At 36.9% G+C, this 19675-nt stretch overlaps 2 protein-coding genes across 3 annotated transcripts in view; one reads left to right on the top strand and one right to left on the bottom strand.

Annotated features, from left to right (window-relative positions):
* kcnt2a (potassium channel, subfamily T, member 2a) overlaps nucleotides 1-18137 on the top strand; it is a 67456-nt gene extending 49319 nt beyond the window's left edge. The window contains exons 22-29 of one of the 2 annotated variants that reach the window (XM_068213585.2): nucleotides 880-1014; nucleotides 5744-5855; nucleotides 5954-6055; nucleotides 8558-8641; nucleotides 9060-9188; nucleotides 9273-9567; nucleotides 15341-15425; nucleotides 17655-18137. In XM_068213585.2, the coding sequence (XP_068069686.1) occupies nucleotides 880-1014; nucleotides 5744-5855; nucleotides 5954-6055; nucleotides 8558-8641; nucleotides 9060-9188; nucleotides 9273-9567; nucleotides 15341-15425; nucleotides 17655-17703 (991 nt within the window). In that variant the 3' untranslated portion in view covers nucleotides 17704-18137. The remainder of the gene's footprint in view (nucleotides 1-879; nucleotides 1015-5743; nucleotides 5856-5953; nucleotides 6056-8557; nucleotides 8642-9059; nucleotides 9189-9272; nucleotides 9568-15340; nucleotides 15426-17654) is intronic. The other variant, XM_073923587.1, reaches the window with a different exon arrangement.
* ro60 (Ro60, Y RNA binding protein) overlaps nucleotides 1-19675 on the bottom strand; it is a 489528-nt gene that overhangs the window by 375991 nt on the left and 93862 nt on the right. The window lies entirely within an intron of this gene.

The following is a 19675-nucleotide window of genomic DNA, read 5'->3' as shown; positions in this document are numbered from 1 at the left end:
TTCTAAACATAGTAGTTTTAAAAAACAATTTCTAATAACTGATTTGTTTTATCTGTCATGATGACAGTAAATAATATTTTGCTAGATATTTTTCAAGACACTTTTATACAGCTTAAAGTGACATTTAAAAGCTTATCTAGTTTAATTAGGTTAACCAGGCAGGATAGGGTAATTAGGCAAGTTATTGTATATCGATGGTTTGTTCTGTAGGCTATCGAAAAAAATATATAGCTTAAAGTGGCTAATAATATTGACCTTAAAATGGTGTTTAAAATTTTTTAAAATGCTTTTATTTTAGCCGAAATAAAACAAATAAGACTTTCTCCAGATTAAAAAATATCATCAGACATACTGTGAAAATTGACTTGCTCTGTTAAACATTATTTGGGAAATATTTCTAAAAGGAAAAAAAAAATTAAAAGGGGGCTAATAATTCTGACTTAAACTGTAAACATGTATATATACTGTATAAAGTAGGCTAGCCTGTATGTGGCAGTATTATCATTGTGAATGAGTCGTCCTACCAGGTGTTGGAATATGTAAAAAAAAAAAAACAAGCCTTTATTTTAGAATTTCACCATGAAAAAGAAAACCGCCTCGTATTTCAATATTCATCTTTTAATTTGAAAACAAAAATCCAAAATTTATTTTTCAATGTTTCTGTAATGAAAATCCAATGACCAAAAGATACACCGACCCTGATCAGTACAATAATTCAGAAGATAATTAAGTATCTTAATCAAGAGTTTATGCACTCAGCACCTCATAGCATCAGTATTATCTCACTAGGGATTGGTAACAGAGCTTATATCTATAAAAACACACCATCACTGTAGTGCTTAATTATGCATGCAACATATTCTCTGCCTTTCCTTACAGCCTGGATGACCTGTTGCGTTGTGGCGTTTCTTTTGCTGCCAGCATGGTGGTTGTGGATAAGGAAAGCACCATGACTGCTAAGGAGGACTACATGGCGGATGCAAAAACCATAGTTAATGTTCAGACTCTGTTCAGGTGAGAGATCTTGAGATTCTCAAGGAGGTTCATTACTTACATCAGGCCTTTTATTGTTACTCAGACACTTTATGCCATGTTCAGACTGTGCAATATTGTAGTTGCAAGGGTGGTTGTACGGTGAACTCCTTTGAACTCCTAAATTCTTGTCATCTTGTCGGCTCAAAAACCTGTTAGAGTATTTGTTGCTTACACACGGAGGTATCAAGACATTTGTGCTGCCCATTACATTACAAACCACAGGAGAGGGCAAATTCCTCAGCAGGAGAGTGCTCCTCCTCATACTTTAGTCTGTACATCAAAGTTCCTGAAAGCAAAAAAGGGTCAAGGTGCTTTAGTTTTAGATTGGCCAACCCTGTCACCAGAATGAGCATTAGTAAGTCTTGGGTAAGATGAAGAAGAAGGCATTAAAGATTCAATTCACCTTTATTTTTATAGCTTTTTTACAATGTAGATTGTGTCAAAGCAGCTTCACATAGAAGATTATAGTGAATTGAAAATGTCTGTTCAGTTTTCAGAGTTTAAGTTCAGTTCAATTTAGCTCAGTTCAGTGTGGTTTAACATTCCCTGCTGAGAGTCCAAACACTGAAGAGCAAATCCATCGATGCGCAGGAAATCCACCGAACCATGCAAGCCAGTGGGACAGCGGCGAGGAAAAACTTCACCAATTGACGAATATGAAGGAAAAAAAAAAACCTAGAGAGAAACCAGGCTTGATTGGGCACAACTATTTGTCCTCTGGCCAAATGTCTTGTGCAGGAGGCTGGAAAACGCTGGACATCAATGAATGTGTGTCAAGCACATTTATGCGTCATACCATTATGTGTATGCTTTACTAAAAACATAGGTCTTTAATCTAGTTTTGAACTGTGAGAGTGTGTCTGAGCCTCAGACATTATCAGGAAGGCTATTCCAGAGTTTAGGAGCCATAAATGAGAAGGCTCAATGCCCTTTACTCGACTTTGCTGTTTGAGGAGATGAATCCAAAGAATAAACTCTGGGGGTCCTATGGAAACATTTTCTTTGTCATTCCAAATGACTTTACTAAGTTATTTGAGTCGTTGCAGGGATATGTGGATGCAGTCGTCCAAGCTCATGGGAGTCATACACAATATTAATTATTTTTCCACTGCACCATGACTTTATATTCTATACTGTACATTATTTCTGTTAATTAACAAGACTTTTGTCTAAGCAAAGTCAGACCTTACCGTCCTAATTAAATGATTAAAAATCAAGGCATGATCATATTTTATTTTGGTAAAATAAGCGTAATCTAGAGGCCTTTATCTTTCATCTAAGCCACATTTGATACCAAATGATCAATGTTATAATTGATCAAGTTTTTATTTGTTGTTCCTAAAACTTGACAACAAGACTTTTGTCAAGTATATACGTACAGGTGCATCTCAAATTAGAATGTCATTGAAAATTTCATTAATTCGAATCAAAAAGTGAAACTCATTTATTATATAGAGATTTATTACACAGAGATTGATACATTTCATGTCATTATTCATTCATTCAATCATGCCGAATGATTTTACGAATACTATAACCTAAAAAATAAAATAAAATAAATAAATAAATAAATAAATAAATAATATGTTCCTATTAGTCAATAATTTCACTTAAATTAATTTGAAAACTGAATAAATATTAAACACATTTACACAATTAAATAAATAAACTCAGTGGTTGGCTAAAACTCTGTGGAACTGCTGAGGTGTTATAAAGCCAGGTTGCTCTGAGAGTGGCCTTCAATGAGTGTTGCCAGATTAGGGGGTTTTGAATTTGAGTGTGCGGGTAAAAATTGGCATAGGGGGGTTGACAAAATTTGGGTGGTTTTGAAACGTAAATTTTATATGTAACTTATTTAACAAAACATAACTCTGTGCTCCTACTTCATTCAGTTAGTAGTGACCAGTGCATAGTAAAAAACGCTTGGGCCCATCCCCAAGAGGAGGTGAAGGAAAGTTGTATCAAAATCTGACGCTCCATACAAATCTGACTCCCCTTCGCGTGAACGAGCATCAAGCAGCAACTGTAGTTAAACTCACAACGATTAATCACTTATCGATCATCTTTTCTGGCAACTGACAGCAAGAACAAGCAAAGAAGCGCTGTCTGATTGACAAGCAGCACCTAATTATGTTCAAAAGAATTTTAAACACCAAATGGTACGAATTCATATCCCATTTCAAAGCAAAACATACACTTATTCAAAAATCTATACAGCAAGTGTGTGGGTAAGGAGGGGGCTGGGGGGGGGGGGGGGTAGTGTTTCAATGTGATCCGGTTAAGTTGTAGTTTTGTGACTGCTGGTGTTGGTTACAAAAATATGTGACTGTTAAAATAACTAGGTTAATTTCGATTTAAATAAATATTTTGGGTGTTTTGAGTGTGGGCGGGTTTTGGACAGCTTTTGGGCTGGAAAAAGTCATCTGGCAACACGGCCTTTATCCCTTCTGCATCATTGTGTCCTGCTGGAAAAATGTCCTGGTAGATGGCTGCAGTGGACCAACGCCAGCAGATAAAATGCCTCCCCAAACCACCCCTGACTGGAAACTTTACAATGGAGCAACTTGGATTCTGAGCCTCTCCTCTCTTCCTCAAGACTCTTGGACCTTGATTTCAATATGAAATTCTAAATATACTTTCATCTGAAAAGAGGACTTTGGCCCACTGAGAACAGTCCAGTCCTTTTTGTCCTCAGCCCAGATAAGACATCCGACTCATGTCTCCCTCTGCTGACCAGCTTTATTAAAATCCTGATTTGATTTTTCAGTAGGAATTGGTACCGGCCAACACTGCCAATTGTACTAATACATGGTTTAACGCCCATGGTATGCTTGTGCTTAATTGGCCAGCAAACTTGTCCGATTGGTATTAAGGGAATGATGTAAGATCTACCCAACACTGCAGAAGAACTATATGCCATTCTCAGATCAATCAGGGCTTCGTAAAACCTAAATAAATATCTAATCACAATATGCCATGTCACATTGCTAAGGTATTTAATGCAAAAGCATAGCCTAGATCAAATATTGAGTGCTTTACATGTTCATAGTGTTCAGTACTCTGTGTTAAAAACCCCTTTTTATTGGCCATAAGTAGCCCCACACGAAATGTGTGGGTGCACAGAAATCAGCAGATTTTTAGCCCACAGAGTATATTTATTTACTTGTGTAAATTTATAGTTATTCATTAATTCATTAATTTTCTTTTCAACTTAGTCCCTTTATTAATCTGGGGTCACCACAGCAGAATGATCTGCCAACTTAAGCTGAGATCACTCTGGGCTTTTTTCCCCATAGACTTCTATTCATATGCACGCAAATGGGTTAGACCGGAAACACAGGGTCCATGCGTCAAGTCGCATCACTTGACTGCGTGAGACCAACTGAGGTTAAAAACATGACCTCTCTGCACAAAAATTTAAAACGGAGCAATCGCTCGCTTTTTAAATGCCTACTAATCTTGTTTATTCCCGCTCCTTTTCGCAGCGCCACATGACAGAATTTCACATTATCAAACTCTACTGTGACCGCAGCATTATCCAGCATATGTTTTATGCAGCAGATGCCCTCACTGGGCCCTCATTTACCCATTGTAACACCTTGGTTCAGTACAGGAAGGCACAGGATCACAGGATTATCAAAACACATAGATATATTGATAATAATTACATGGATGAACACGGGAAGAACATAGTGTAAAAGCAGACATCAACAGAGAGAATACCAGACAAGGACTGAATAAAACTAAGGGGTATAAATACACAGGATGGTCACATGTCAAAAACAAACACTGAAGGAGGACAGGATGTGACAACCATCACTGGGAAAAAATATATTTAATCAGTTTTTAAATTAATTTCAGTAATAGTGTTGACTAATATGAAAGTTTTTATTTAATTTATTCACAATACAGTTTGTAAAGTAACATTTTCTGTCTTTTAGTAGATATATTACATGAGACTTGCTTTGTTCAGAAGGTCATTCGCAGTCATTGAATAATTGCTTAGTATAATTTTTATTTTACATTCTTCAGGTGATACAAATCACAGATGTTTCAGCACAATGCCTGGATTTTGAAGATGTATTGATATAAATTATGAGATAATTTTATTATAAATTATTTTTTTTATGTTTCGGACTGTCGTAATTTCATTGCATTGATGTAGACATGAATAAGTAAATGATGATAATTGATATGCTATTTTCATGTGAAATAATGTTTTTGAAGGTGAAGGTAAATATTTCTTGTGTGGTTAATTATGGTATATGGAAATGAAAATGAGATGTTGCGATACTTACAAAATAAGTCCACATAAATCTGCAGAGTTTTTACAAAATTCTGCACAGAAATAGCAAAAAATCTCCACAGATTCTGTCTGGCCCTAGCCATAAGTAATATTCACATTTTTTAAGATACTGAATTGTCTTATCTACTGTAATCCAAAATCATCAAAATGAAAGCAATTAAACACTTGAAATATATCATTCTGTGTGCAGTAAGTCTATATATGAGTTTCACTTTTAGAATTGAATTAGTGAAATTTAATTAACTTTTCGATGACATTCTAATTGATTAAAATGATTTTTCCTTAAATTCTTGTCATTTGAGCAACTTTCCTAGCACCAAGCTCTGGAAGGGCATGACCATTTATATTTGATTTTATGGTGAACTTATTGAAAAAGTTGTTTGTCTGTCTTTGTGATTGCAGGTTGTTCTCTGGTCTGAACATCATCACTGAGTTAACTCACTCTGCTAACATGAGATTCATGCAGTTCAGCACAAAGGACTGTCATTCCCTGGCATTCTCCAAACTAGCAAAGGTGAGGAAACATTCTTTTTTCCCTTCTCTTTTTTTAGTGATCATAGTCTTTTTTTTTCAAATCTTTGTCTTCTTTTTTTTTTCTTCTTCATGGAACAGAAAGAAAGAGAAAAAGGCTCAAACCTGTCCTTCATATTTCACCTTCCGTTTGCTGCTGGTAGGGTTTTCAGCATCAGCATGCTAGACACACTCCTCTACCAGGTAACACACTGAATATACACACATTAAGGCCCCGTTTACACTAATGCGTTTTTGTTTTAAAACGCATAAGTTTTGCTACGGTTACGCCATCTGTCCACACTACACCGGAGTTTTCGAGCGCCGAAAACGGAGAGTTTTGAAAACACTGGAGAGGCTGTTTTCATTCTGAAATGCTGCAGCTCCGTCTCAGTATGGATGAGGAAAAACGGAGATATCTGAAAACGGAGGCGGGATTGCTGAGATTCGCTACCTGATTGGGGCTTTTGTGTCATTGCGTATCCTTCCCTTATTTGTCAAGCCCCGATCACAAGACTATAACACATGGCTTTAACGCTACCGGACGCTACACTACAGTACTGTAAACAACGACATGGACACAGAAATGGGATCATTGTTTGCACTATTGTCTGTTTTAGGCGCCATTGTGCAGTTATTCATTTGTTGCGTTTAGTAACAACTCGACCTCGTTGTCTGTTCACAAAAATACCTCTCTTGCTTTTCTTGCAATCGCGTTCATTGTTCAACTGACGTTTGTTGACTAACAATAACCAAATGCCGAGCGATACGCATGCTTTCTGTTTATACTAGAACGTGCATGCCCAGAGTGCGCGAATGGTCATGTGATATACGTTTTTGGTGGCGTAGTGTGGACGGAGATATGTTCAGCGACGCTAGGTGAAACGCTAGTGTGGACGCGGATCGTTTTTGATCTAAAACGCAGTTTAAAACTAAAACGCACTGGTGTAAATGGGGCCTAAATGTGCTGCCTGTCAATCTCAGGTCATTTCAAATGAGAGGCTGCTAATGTCCACTAGATGGCAACATAAAAAAGGATAGTATCTTATTTAGTAAACTGTACAACAGGGATGCTTAACCTTGTTCCTGGAGATCTATCTTCCTGCATAGTTTAGCTCCAGCCCTGATCCAACACACCTGAAACTAATTAATTAGGACCTGAACAGTACTTAATAATTACAGGCAGGTGGGTTTGATATGGGTTGCAACCAGTAGTGTAAATTAACAAATTACAAACAATCAATGTACTGTAATTGAGTAGTTTTTTTTCTCAGAAATTGTACTTTATTGTACATTTTTAGTGCTGTATCAGGGTGTCTGCGGGGTCTTAAAAAGTATTAAGTGAAGTTTTTAAATTAATTTCAAGAGGAGCACGTGATATAATTGACTGCAGCTGGCCACCTATCTACACTCATTAGTTAGCCAATAAGATCTGTCCTAACTCACTATAAGTGGCCTAGCTAGATATTACTTACTTATATTACTTCGTTTTCCGAAGAAACCCCCCCATCCACCCCCTTTTCTCCTATACAAAAAAGGGGAGCTCTCGAGAACCACCTGATCTCGTACTCCCCTCACATGCTCTATGGACCTGGCGGGAGCCCTGGGCTCAACTATCTCCGAGCTCAGGGTTCTCTCCCGGGACAGCATGCCAAACCTGCTTACAGTTGTCAAGCAATATCTAAGTGTGAACTCTTGAAAAGTTGATAAATCAATGTAGAGAAATTTAAAGGTTTATAAAGTATTGAAAAGTCTTACATGCAATGTATTTTTGTATGCTAAAGTTTGCCTGAATTAAATCTGTGAACATCAGGATGCTGTGTAGTTTATGAAATCAATGAAATCCTACTAGATTTGACATCATGCTGCTTTGTTTACGGCAGTAACCGAGGCAACACCGTTATTTCTGCAGTTCTACCCTGCTGAATAATCCAGCTTAAACCAGCCTAGGCTGGTTGGCTGGTTTTGGATGGTCGACCAGGCTGGTTTTGGAGGGGTTTTGGCCATTTCCAGCCTGGTCTTAGCTGGTCAGGCTGGGAGATGACCAGCTAAAACCAGCTTGATCAGCCTAGCCAAGCTGGGAGTCCAGCCAAAACCAGCTATATCCAGCTTAAACCAGGCTGGTCAAGCTGGTTTTAGCTGGATTTGGCTGGTCATTTTCCAGCCTGACCAGCTAAGTCCAGGCTGGGAATGGCTGGAAACCAGCCTGGAAGTGGCCAAAACCCCTCTAAAACAAGCCTGGTCGACCAGCTAAAACTAGCCAACCAGCCTACGCTGGTTTAAGCTGGATTTTTCAGCAGGGATAGGCGCCAACCTACTGAATTAGCTTAATTTAATAGATTTTTATTCAGTCTATGAATAATGTTTTAGTTTTGGATTTGTTTCTTACATTAATAATTAATGAATAAGTTAAAATCTCGCCAGTGTTTCTGTTGAAACCTAAAGTGGTTTTAAGGCCTTAAAATGTATGGAAAGATTTTTTTTTAAAGTATTGAATTTCACGCTCTGTAGTCATTGCAATGCACTTGTGATTAAATTAACAAAAACACATCTTAATACCAGGGGTAAATAAGGCCTCATTAGTTGCCTTACATTGGTATAAAAAGGTCTAACTAACTCTGAGTGTGTGTTTGTTTGTGACTTCATGTTCCTCCTTCCAAATTTGCTCATAATTGTTCTAAAAGACTTGGTTTTCTGTTGTTGCAGTCTTTTGTTAAAGATTATATGATAACAATCACCAGGCTCCTGCTGGGGTTGGAAACTACACCACAGTCTGGTTTCCTGTGTGCCGTAAGACTTTTAGAACATTACTCTTTAATAATACCCAGCAAACAATTTTCTTTAATAGACTTCTAATAAACATCCAAATGTAGACAGCTTGGCTAAAACAAGGTTAAACTTGGGCAGTCAGTGAAAATCTAATAGACATCTAAGAGTAGTCCCAAAATAGTTGTCAAATTGATAGATTAAAGAGACTTTATATGTGTAGTCATTCATTTCTGGTTATCTGAAGACTACTGTAGTCTAGTTTTGGCCTATTTTTAGACGTTTTTCAGCCTAAGTTTGGCCCTTGTTTTAGCATAGATAACTATGTTTAGATGTCTATTAGACATCTTTTAAAAACAAAAAATTCTTGCTGGGTAGCTTTGTGTTAATGATTTTATTTTATGTTTTTTCAGTGGTCTTAAAATCTGAAATTACGTTTCAGATGAGCATCACCGAGGAGGACCTATGCATTGAGACATATGGCAGGCTGTACCAAAGGCTTTCCTCCACTGTAGGAGATATTCCCATCGGCATCTACAGGACCAAGTCTCAAACAGTTGAATCCCCTGAGGTAGCATTGTCCATCTGAGATGGCTTTAACAACAGTTTTGTAAGTGTTCTGTGGATAAAGAGGCTATGTTTTTCTTTCATCAAGACTCCACAATTCCAAATGTCAGACAAGGCATCTGTGTTTGATGAGGGCGGAGACCTAGATGAGCAACATCAGAATCTTCAATGCGAAATACCAGACAGTCAATTGCAGACACAGTCTCTGCGTCGGAGAAGCATGCAGTGGGCTTCCAGTCTCCTTGGGCCATGGCACACTGAGCGTGAGGCAGACAGATTGAGTCAGCATCGGGGTGTCCTGCTTTCATGCTCTGAGAGACTGGAGGTCACAGAGCTGGTCAAGAAACGCATGAAAAACCTGGGCCTATCCACTCTGGGATTTGGTAAGATTCAAGTCAAATCATGTTCAGTACGAACTAGGAAGACTCTAAGAATTGTCTGAAATTAATTTTTTTATCAATTATTTTATTTGATTTTAAGAACTCTAGAACCAGGCTTGACTGTTAATATTTGTTATATTAATATTTGTTATATTGTATTAGTTTGGGGACTTCAAAAAACATATCTAAGTTAATGAGATAATTATGCACCTTCACCACGCACACACCCTGTGCAGCAACAGGGCATGGCCAGAGGCGCTGTAATTTTATAGCAGAGAAAGCTAAAATGTAGTTAAATGCTGCTAATTCCACAGAGCTTCTTCTGTTTCTGTATGTGGGCTTCCAAAGGACCTGACACAATGAGAGAAGTGCTTATAATTTAATTATGTTCCAGAGAATTATAAAAAAAAATAAAGATAGATAGCTAGCATTTGACAAAGGACAGCTTAAAGAATCTCTCCCAATTTAGCGCTGGATTTGGCTAAAAACTCCTCTAACCGACGAAGCTGTGGATTGTGAGCCATAACCAGCAAGTACTTTTATTTGTTAAAATTGACCCTTTGCTATGCCCCGCCCTCCTTAGTTACTGTTGCTACGCCTGTCAAGCTTTCGTGCATGGCACGGCTTTTGCAATGTGTTAGTGCTGGTGTCAGACATTGACAGGAATATAATGTCCTTTTTGGCAAACAAGTGAGATATCCGAGAAAGCCAGATGAAAAAGGACTGCAGTATGCATTACAGGGGTATATTCACAACATAATAGGCAACCGATTAGAGAATAATTTTACCAAAATTGAAGCTAGCTTAACCTCATACGTTGACCAATCAACAGCTTAGCGCATAAACAACAGGAAAGGTGACATTTACAAATAATCTAATAACAAATTAAACCGTGATTTCTCCATTTTTAACCAATTTGCTTGATAGACTAATTGTTGTGCAATGAAATATAGCGTTACATACTGACGAGAAAACACAAATGGACAGTGCTTCTACATCATTCATTCATAGAAAGAGCAGTCAGAAAGGGGAAATTGATGGATTTGTGTCGAATAGCATCATTGACCATAACAATGTACAGTAAGTTACCTGTTACTGTCAGTATGTTTCTGTGCTCTTTATACATGACTAAAAAACAGCTGCGGGTAAAGTATATTGATCGCAAGTGTTCAGTTTGTGATCACATATCTGTTTTGTTCTCTTGATTTGTAATTTCAAATATTCGTAGCTTGAAATAAAATGGAAATATGAAGTTCAGTAAAGTTAGCAACAGATTTGCAGATTCTTATTTGCCCGATCAATAACTCATGTCATTATGACCTATTCGCTAATAGTATGACTAACGTTAGTCATGGCAAAGGCTTAAACGGAGCAGTGCTCATAATATCGAGCGAAAAAAAAGAAAAAGACAGCTTTGAAACATAACCTGCTTTGTATTTTTGTAGGAAGCACAGTTTAGATCTGTTTAGGGTAAGAGGTGTGTGAGTTATTGACGTCAGTCACTGAATTTGTCAGGAATATCAAAACAAAACCAACTTATTTCCGCTCCTTTAGTGCCCCTTACAGAGCTTGATCCACACTGGCATTTCTCCGCTTGGGTTTTTGGTTTTAAAAAAGGAAAAAAATTCCACCATCCCGTCCAAACTTTTAGGATACCAGGTGTCAGATTTGCACAATCCATAAGCACAATGCTATGGCCTGTTTCCCTTACTCGAAAGCTTGACAGAGCCCTTCTGCGTAGCTACGGTTGCTAAGCCACGATTGGTGGGTGGCGGTTTTTGGGTGTGGCTTAGCCAAGGGTCAATTGGTCCACTACATGCACAGTTTCTAGCGATAATGGTATGTTGCAGCGAGGACATATACAAGGATGTAAACAATGGGAAATGCTGTTTGGCACCTCTAACAATTTGGCTACAAATTCATGTTTATTAGTCAAACACCTGCAAGCGCACACAATCTTCAGCAGTACTGCAGTGTCTCTCTATGACACTGCTTCCCCTGTGTTTTACATCTCAAATAATAAACCCGCAAAAGATATGATAATGTTTCATATTACTTACACATGCTCATTCGGAATATGTGTGAAAGACACGTCAGAGTTTTTTAGAGAGAGCAGGAGTGAGGTTCAGCTGTTTTTCCTCCACTAAAAAGTTCATTTTGAAAGTTCATGGATAACAAAAATAGCCCAACTAGTATTAAAATTAACTTTATTATGGGCCCGTTTTGCTTTTAACTTTTTATTGGTATTATTTTCTTTCAAGAAGGATTAAGATTCAAAATAAAAGGTACTTGTAGTGAAACATGACTTTACGTTAGATTGTACGTTTTTTCGCACAGCGAATTGTTTGCATTCATTGAAAGCCTTCTTTGATGGATTGTTTTCACAATTTATGATGGCACAGTAGTCAAAATGGGACGAATAAGCTCATGTATGGAACAAATTCTGGACTTTTTAACAGGTCTTTCGAACCACCCGAACCCTCCTTGGCTACAGACCTGTCTAACGATGTTATTCTGTTAAAGTGGTGGTCCACAGTGTATTTTTAAGGCTTGGTTGTGTTTATAAGATTCAGAGCAGTGTGTATGCTTCATTTATAGAAAATCATGTTATTTTTTGATATATCTTACTTTGATTATACACAGCTACTCAGCTATCATGAAAAGGCCTGTCATTTTTCCTAGATCCGCTAAAAGGTCTGCCCTCGAGAGGCTCTGATTTTTCAGCTAACATAATGTGCTGTGATTTGTGGATTGGCTCCATGTCACCACATCATGCCACTACAAGCTTGCCTGTTTTAGTAAAGAGGTTCAACAAACTCGGAGTTTAAACTTGAACTATGAGTTGACTTACTGATAGATTAAAAACTCAGCGTTTTAGGTTTCAGAATGGCTTTGAGTTGGCTCAATCAACTTTGAGTAGACCAACTCAGAATTAAGTGCACACACTGTGACTATAAAAAGGCATTATCAATGAAGCGCAGGTATTTAGAGTGACCATGGCAATATCTGAAAAAAGAGATCATCATTTCTTTTTCCAGCTAAACTTGATGTGCTCATGCAAAGTTATAGCAAACATGACCATATATTTAAAAAACCAACACCACTGCATTAGTGAAACAGAGACAGCGTGGGAAAACAAAGCTGCTCGAGTTGTGTAATTTTACATTTAAAGTATTTAAATATTTAAGTGTAGTAAAAAAGTAATATGTTTAACATTATAAATTTTTTACACACGTTCCCACTTTTATACACGTTGATCATTTTTAATAGATTTAAAAGTGCACTTGTCTGTCTCTAGTTTTGATCAAGTGATAGGTTATGACATTTAAAATGTAAGCAGTATTAAAAAATTGTTTAGGACGAATAATAATCCCATTAATCAAGTAACAGGACATGTCCCTGTCGAAGGTCAGTACATTTAAGCTAATTTATTTATTAAAAAAAGGACAAGCTATTCTGGTACGTGACTTGGTTCTTTGTGTGACAGACATGTAGGCAATAGCTATGTTTCCAGCCAAAAATATTATTTACATTCATGTTTAAAACTGGAATAAAGCATAAATGATGTGCGAATAAAGCAGCGTTTCCATCCAACGAGTCAAAGAGAACAAAATCGTCACTTCCTAATTAACTGGCACCAAATATCTAAAGTAAAATCAGAATTTACTGCGGTAGAAGAAGCTGCGTCAATCTTTTCTTTATTTAATAAATGTACTTGACAATGTCAACACACAATGAACACGTGGGGGCATTTGAAGCCAAGAGACACGGAGGAATTAATAATAGACAATAATACTGAAACGGTTAAGGCGCTTTAGAATGACCAAAACAACATTTCCGATGTTCTGCAGTGTGCTCAGCCTGCTGGTTTGTTTATTCACACACATTTTCATCATCTTCTCTGATAACAAATCTTTTTTTAATGCACATACTGTAATTTGTTCAGCAAAAGTGTTTACATCATAGTTTATGCGCATCTTTTCTTATCGAATAAAAAAGTTTATCCTACTCATTTATGCGCATGTTTTTTATGCTAATTTCCAAAAGTTATGTGCATCATGACGTTTCAATCAATCGTTTTTATGCGCATTTCCAAAATGAGCATTAAAATAGGTGGGTGGAAACGTAAGGCTAAGGCGCGAAATTGTAACGAGGAGACTGACACGGAGGGATCCATTTTGCAGTACTTAATAGACAGTTCAATCACAAACATACAACACGCACTAAAGTGCGAACTTACATCAACAGCATTCAGTATTGGTCGTGGGGCTGGCGGCTGACAGACACAGGGTGATATAACAAGCATGGATCAGTGGCAGGCGGCGTGGTTCAGAGTCCGTATAACAAGCGTGGGTCGTGGGCAGGCTGAAGGCAACTCAGAGTCAGAAACAGTCCGGGGTTATGCACAGGAGATCAGGCAGGGAATAACGCTCAGAAATGTTGGCCGTGGCTGAACAAGACAAGCAATGAACTGGTGTTTGAGTGTGGCTTATATAGGGAGCGTGGGTCATTAACGGGATTCAGTTCAGGTGTGTGCACAATCAGTTTAGGTGGATGATGTAATGCTTAGAAGTCCGGGGATAGCGGCCTCTGCTGGCCAGCGAGGGGAATGACTGGGACCGAGTCGGTGACAGAAATACCACTTCGTCTTTAAAAAAAGAGGAAGAGACCGGCAGAAACTGAGTTTAGAGAATGAAACCTGCTCTTGACGATAACTGACTCAGAGTTAAATTTACCTCTTTTTCAGAAACAGGCTTGACTTACCTGCTATCTCCAGTTTGACAAACCTGCCATTTTGAAACGGAAAACCCAGAGTTTCTCTCATTTCAGGGTTACAGAAATGTGAGTTTTCACTTAACCTCCTTACTAAAACGGACCCACTGTCAGTCAGCGCAGCTGTTTGCAGCGTTAGCTGCTTGTATCAGACAAAAAAAATAATAAACTACAAGCCGGCTCTCTAAAATAAAATCTGACAACTGCCTTTTACTTATATTCAGAATAAGCATGTGTAAGTAATATGAAATGTTCACATTTCTTTTGCGAGTTTGAGGAACGCAGGGAAAAAAGCTACATAGAGAGACACTGGACACACTGCAGAAGATTGTGTGTGTTTACAGGGGTTTGAATGAAAAATATGAATTCGTAGCTAAATTGTTAGCAAGACCAAACAGCATTTCCCATTGTTTACATGCTTTTTTATGTCCTCGCTAAAACATACTGTTAACACTTGAAACTATGCATGTAATAGATCAATTTTAACAAATATAATACTTGAGGTTGTGTCTCAATCCACAGCTTTGTCAGTTGGAGAAGTTTTTAGCCGAATCCAGCACTGAACTGGGAGAAATTCTGGAAGCTATCCTTTGACAAATGGGAGCAATATTTTTCTTTTTCTTTTATTTTCTGGAACCAAATTAAAATTAAACTGTAAACACTTCTCTCTTCGTGTTGTGTCCTTTGGAAGTCAAAATACAGAAACAGAAGATGCTCTGTGGAAAGCAGCGTTTGGATGCCATTTTAGCTTTCTCTGCTATAACATTACAGCACCTCTGGCCACGCACCATTGTGATCTCACAAGCCCTGATGTATTTTTTAGAAGTCCCCAAGTTTCGTTTGCTGCAGGCTTTGCTAAGCTAACTCAAAAGCAGATGTCTCCCTTTGCATTAAACTTTGAGCGCATTACATTCAGAGATGCTGTTTATGTTCAAACAGCTGCTTTACACATCAACTAAAGTGTAAAATATGACACCGCTTTAACATTTGTCTGTCAATCTAGATGAACAGACCAATATCAAGAACAGCCACGCTTACATCTTAATCAACCCATCTTCTGATACAAAACTGGAGCTCAATGACATTGTGTAAGTAAAGCTCAGTTTATTTTACCTCATTGGGAAGTTACATCAAAATCTACCTATGTGTAATGGTTACTCTTAACACTATACAGTGTATGCAGAAAGTATTCACAGTGCTTCACTCTACATTTAATGTCACAGCCTTATTCCAAAATAGGGGATACGCAGAAGGTTTTAATTTTCAATGATTCAGTTTAAGTGTTTCCGTTGAACTCAATTTTAAAATTTACTGTGCGCAATATAAAATGTTGTTCTTCATTTAAAAAAAGAAACAACCTTGCCTGTACTTTTTGATACGTATTTGTTTACTATTAATTTACACTTTTTAACTGCATAATAGGAGCTTGATCTCTGCTCTGACAAATTATGATGTTGAAAATGTAACTAAAGTTTAACAAAGGGCTTTTATCGATATTTGTAGTAGTTTGATATGATGTTTTGTCAAAGTGAAAATATACAGTCTATACTCAAGAATCTACAAAAACAGAAGTAGTACAGTCAGCTTAAGTTTCTGTACTGTATTGTATATGACCAACCTAGAAAATATCTTAATGCTTTATCCAGTGGCGTTGCGAGGTGGGGGGGCTTTGGGGGATTAAGGCCCTGATATATTGTCAAAAGCCCAAGATCTTTTGGAATATGTTGCACTTAAATAAAAATAAGTTGTATAACATTTATTTTGTTATCTAAGTACTTAAAATTACCACATACATCACAGGCATTCCACCTAACGCAGTGTTTGTGTCGGGTGATTAAATAGTCAGCTGCTCAGCAGTACCTGTTTCTACCAGCAGGTGGGAGTGGCACTGTTGTCACATGATGTAAAAAAAATTCCGCCACTGCACTGCCATTCATTCATTCATTATTTTAAGGAGCTGGAGCTGATAAGGTAATAATACAACTGTTTCGGGAAACTAAATAGTTCTAACTACTGATGAAACTTAAGATTTGTTTTCATAGTATAAAATGAGTGTAGTTTTGGTGAATAAAAATAAATGTTATCCATAAAATGTGCATCATATGAATGTAAATACATGCGAATTAGTCAGAAAAACGTCAATTGTACTAGCTTTCTAGATATGATATAGATCGACACATTTATCTAGATATGATAAAGCCAGTCACATCTGTTTCTGTAATAGGTAAATCACAGTGAGTTCATGCATCTAGCATATTATTTTAGATATTCTACTGTAACATGCTGTCAGTTAGCATCAGATTAAAAATTGACTTTCTTAAGAAAATACCTAAGATGGCTGGAAGAACACATACAAACCATTTATTGTCATAGTCATGTAAATCGGTTAATGCCTTTTTATGTTTATTCAGATCTTATTTTTATTCAACTACAGCAATTGCTGGATGCCTTTAGCCATATTAAAGATTTCCTGAAATGTTCAACTACTTTTGTGAGGCGTATAACAGACATGACATGCATTTAAAGTGCTACAATGCCCATATCACCCTGTTTTGAGGAAAACTGAAAAAAATCTCCCTCTAGACAAATTTGAAGTAAACATATTTCTAGCATATAGATCTTTATTATTATTATTATTTTTACTATTGTTGATACAATTTTTATATTATCAAAAATAGTAGCCTATTAAACATCAATATTTTGCAAAGTATTGAATTTAGAAATTCTAGTACCTTGACAACACTACACTTCTTTGGGGCAAAGCCCCTTATCCCTTTTGAACCTAGCAACGCTTCTGGCTTTATCGTTCTTCTTTATAATCACTCAATTCTTAATATCTTTTACTCAATGGTTCAAGGAAAAATCTTTACATCCATAGAATGTAAAAATGTTTTATTTTTTATTAATTATATTATAACTTTTCACTTCATCAATGAACACCAATAAACAAGTTGACCCTTGGATTTAAAATTAATGTCATGGAAAATCATATCTAACTCTGACAGACTTGTTCGTTGGTGTTTGTGTTTGTCTGTAATGTGTGAGTTGGCCTTTAAGTTTCTTTGGGAAAACAAAAAACAAAAAAGAGCGGGTTTAATAGTTTTCTTCTATGGCATTCAATGTGAAATCCCAGTTCTCCCTGCTAACTATTTTTAAGAGTGTTGTCTTAAACTATTAAAAATGTCGACAAAAGTCACTTTGTTAAACTTTTCAACATCACCTTTTTAGCTAAATAAAACTAAACAAATGCAAAACACTCAGTCAATCACACATTTTGGGAATACATTTTTTTACAACTTCTTGTTTGTTCATTTCAGGTACATAATCCGTAAAGATACTCTATCTTCCAAGCTGGACAATAACTAACAGCGCTAAGAACAGCAAGAGAAGCAGGTCACAAAAAAAAGAGGAACACAAAGCTGGATAGTCATCTCTAAACAAACACCTTGCTCTGCTTACAATAATGCATGTCTCAATCATATACATTTACATCATTATTCATGCCTCATGCTCAACTTGACAAAGACTTTGGCTCAGAGTTCTCTGTCCAATCCTGACTCAGTTTAGCCTCAGAATTTCGGCAAGACTCATGTTAACATTTGGCAGAGAGAACTAAAATAAAGAATAGTGCATGGATCTACATCTTCTCATTTCCCACCACCTTGAATAGATGAAGCATATTGACAATGTAGTCAGCTTATTAAAAACACAAAGGAACTTTTTTTGATGAGAATAATTAAAACACTGGGTGTCAACAATCATTTCATTAAAATAACATTTCAACCCCAAAATAAAAAAAACTGTCATTATTTTCTTGCCTACTCTGAAATAATTTGAAGAGCATTGTAGAATCTAATTTATTTTGTCCATAAACCAGTGTTTGTCCCCTTGATTTTTTTTTGCATACTTGTTACACTTGAATGTTTCAGATCATCAAACAAATTTAAAAATTATTCAAAGATAACAGTAAACACATTGTGTTGTTTTCAATAAAGTTTTTTATTATTAAGGAAAAACAAACTTCAAAACTGCATAGCACCATGTGAAAAAGTGTTTGCTTCTAAACCTAAGAACTTGTTGGACCACCCTTTGCTGCAACAACCGCAATCAAGCTTTTTTGATATCTTGCAGCGAATCTGTTACAGCAATGTAGATGAATTTTGGCCCACTCATCTTTGTAGAATTGTTAGATTTCAGCCACATTGGAGGATTTTTTGAGCATGAACTGCCTTTTTAAGGTCAAGCCTCAATATTTCAATTGGATTTAGGTCAGGACTTTGACTCTTTGGCCACTCTAAAGTCTTTATTTTGTTTTTCTTCAACCGATCAGAATTAGACTTACTGGTGTGCTTTGGATGATTGTCCTGTTGCTGAACCCAAGTTCACTTCAGCTTGAGGTTACTAACAAATGGCTGGAAATTCTTTTCATTTTGATACACATGATATTTTAGTACATCGCAAAATTCATGGTTTCATTTATCACAGCATCTTCTTCAAGATCTAGAAGCACCAAAACAGCCCCAGACCATCACACTACTACCAACACGTTTTACTGTTGGTATGATAATCTTATTTATGATATTTTTTAATATGGAAAAATTATATCTGGCTGTTTTGGTGCTCAGTGTTCTGTAGCATTCTAGAAGCATAAAAGGTGGCACTAATCCTCTCAGCAGTATCGGCTGTGTGTTGGGAGTCTTCTGATATCTAATTTAATAGTCCAACTAAATCAGACTATAGATAAAAGGAAGACTGAATGATTTCCGCGAAGAACTGACTGAACAGCTCCTGTGTACAAATTGTAAAATACATCATCAGGGAACATTATGTCTTTGAGTCAGGAGAGCAGGTTCTTGTATCTTTAGTTTCTCCTCCTTTGAAGCAAAGTTTGAGGTGCTGTTTGTTGCTAAATGTAGACTGTGGAATGTATATAATAGTGGCAACTTTGCATTAAAAATGATTATTGTGAAACCCCATTATAAGCAATTATGAGAGTACACTACCTGACAAAAGTCTTGTCATCGATCCCAGTTGCAAGAGCAACAAATAATAACGTGAATTCTAGTCAAGTGGCAGAAAGTAAATTTTTCCATGAATATTCCATGAATATATCCCAATCATCACAAATACTGCACAAGACCTACTGGAACCCGCATGAACCCAAGATTCTCACAGAAATCAGTCAATTATGGTGAAGAATAAATCATGGTTTGGGGTTTCATTCAGTATGGGATGTGTGAGAAATCTGCAGGGTGGATGGCAACATCAACAGCCTGAGGCATCAATAGATTTGGGTTGCCCATTACATTACAAACCACAGAAGAGAGCAAAATATTCA

This window comes from Danio rerio, chromosome 2 (genome assembly GCF_049306965.1).
Source record: "Danio rerio strain Tuebingen ecotype United States chromosome 2, GRCz12tu, whole genome shotgun sequence".
NCBI lineage: Eukaryota > Metazoa > Chordata > Actinopteri > Cypriniformes > Danionidae > Danio > Danio rerio.
This window is presented reverse-complemented; position numbering and strand designations above follow the sequence as displayed.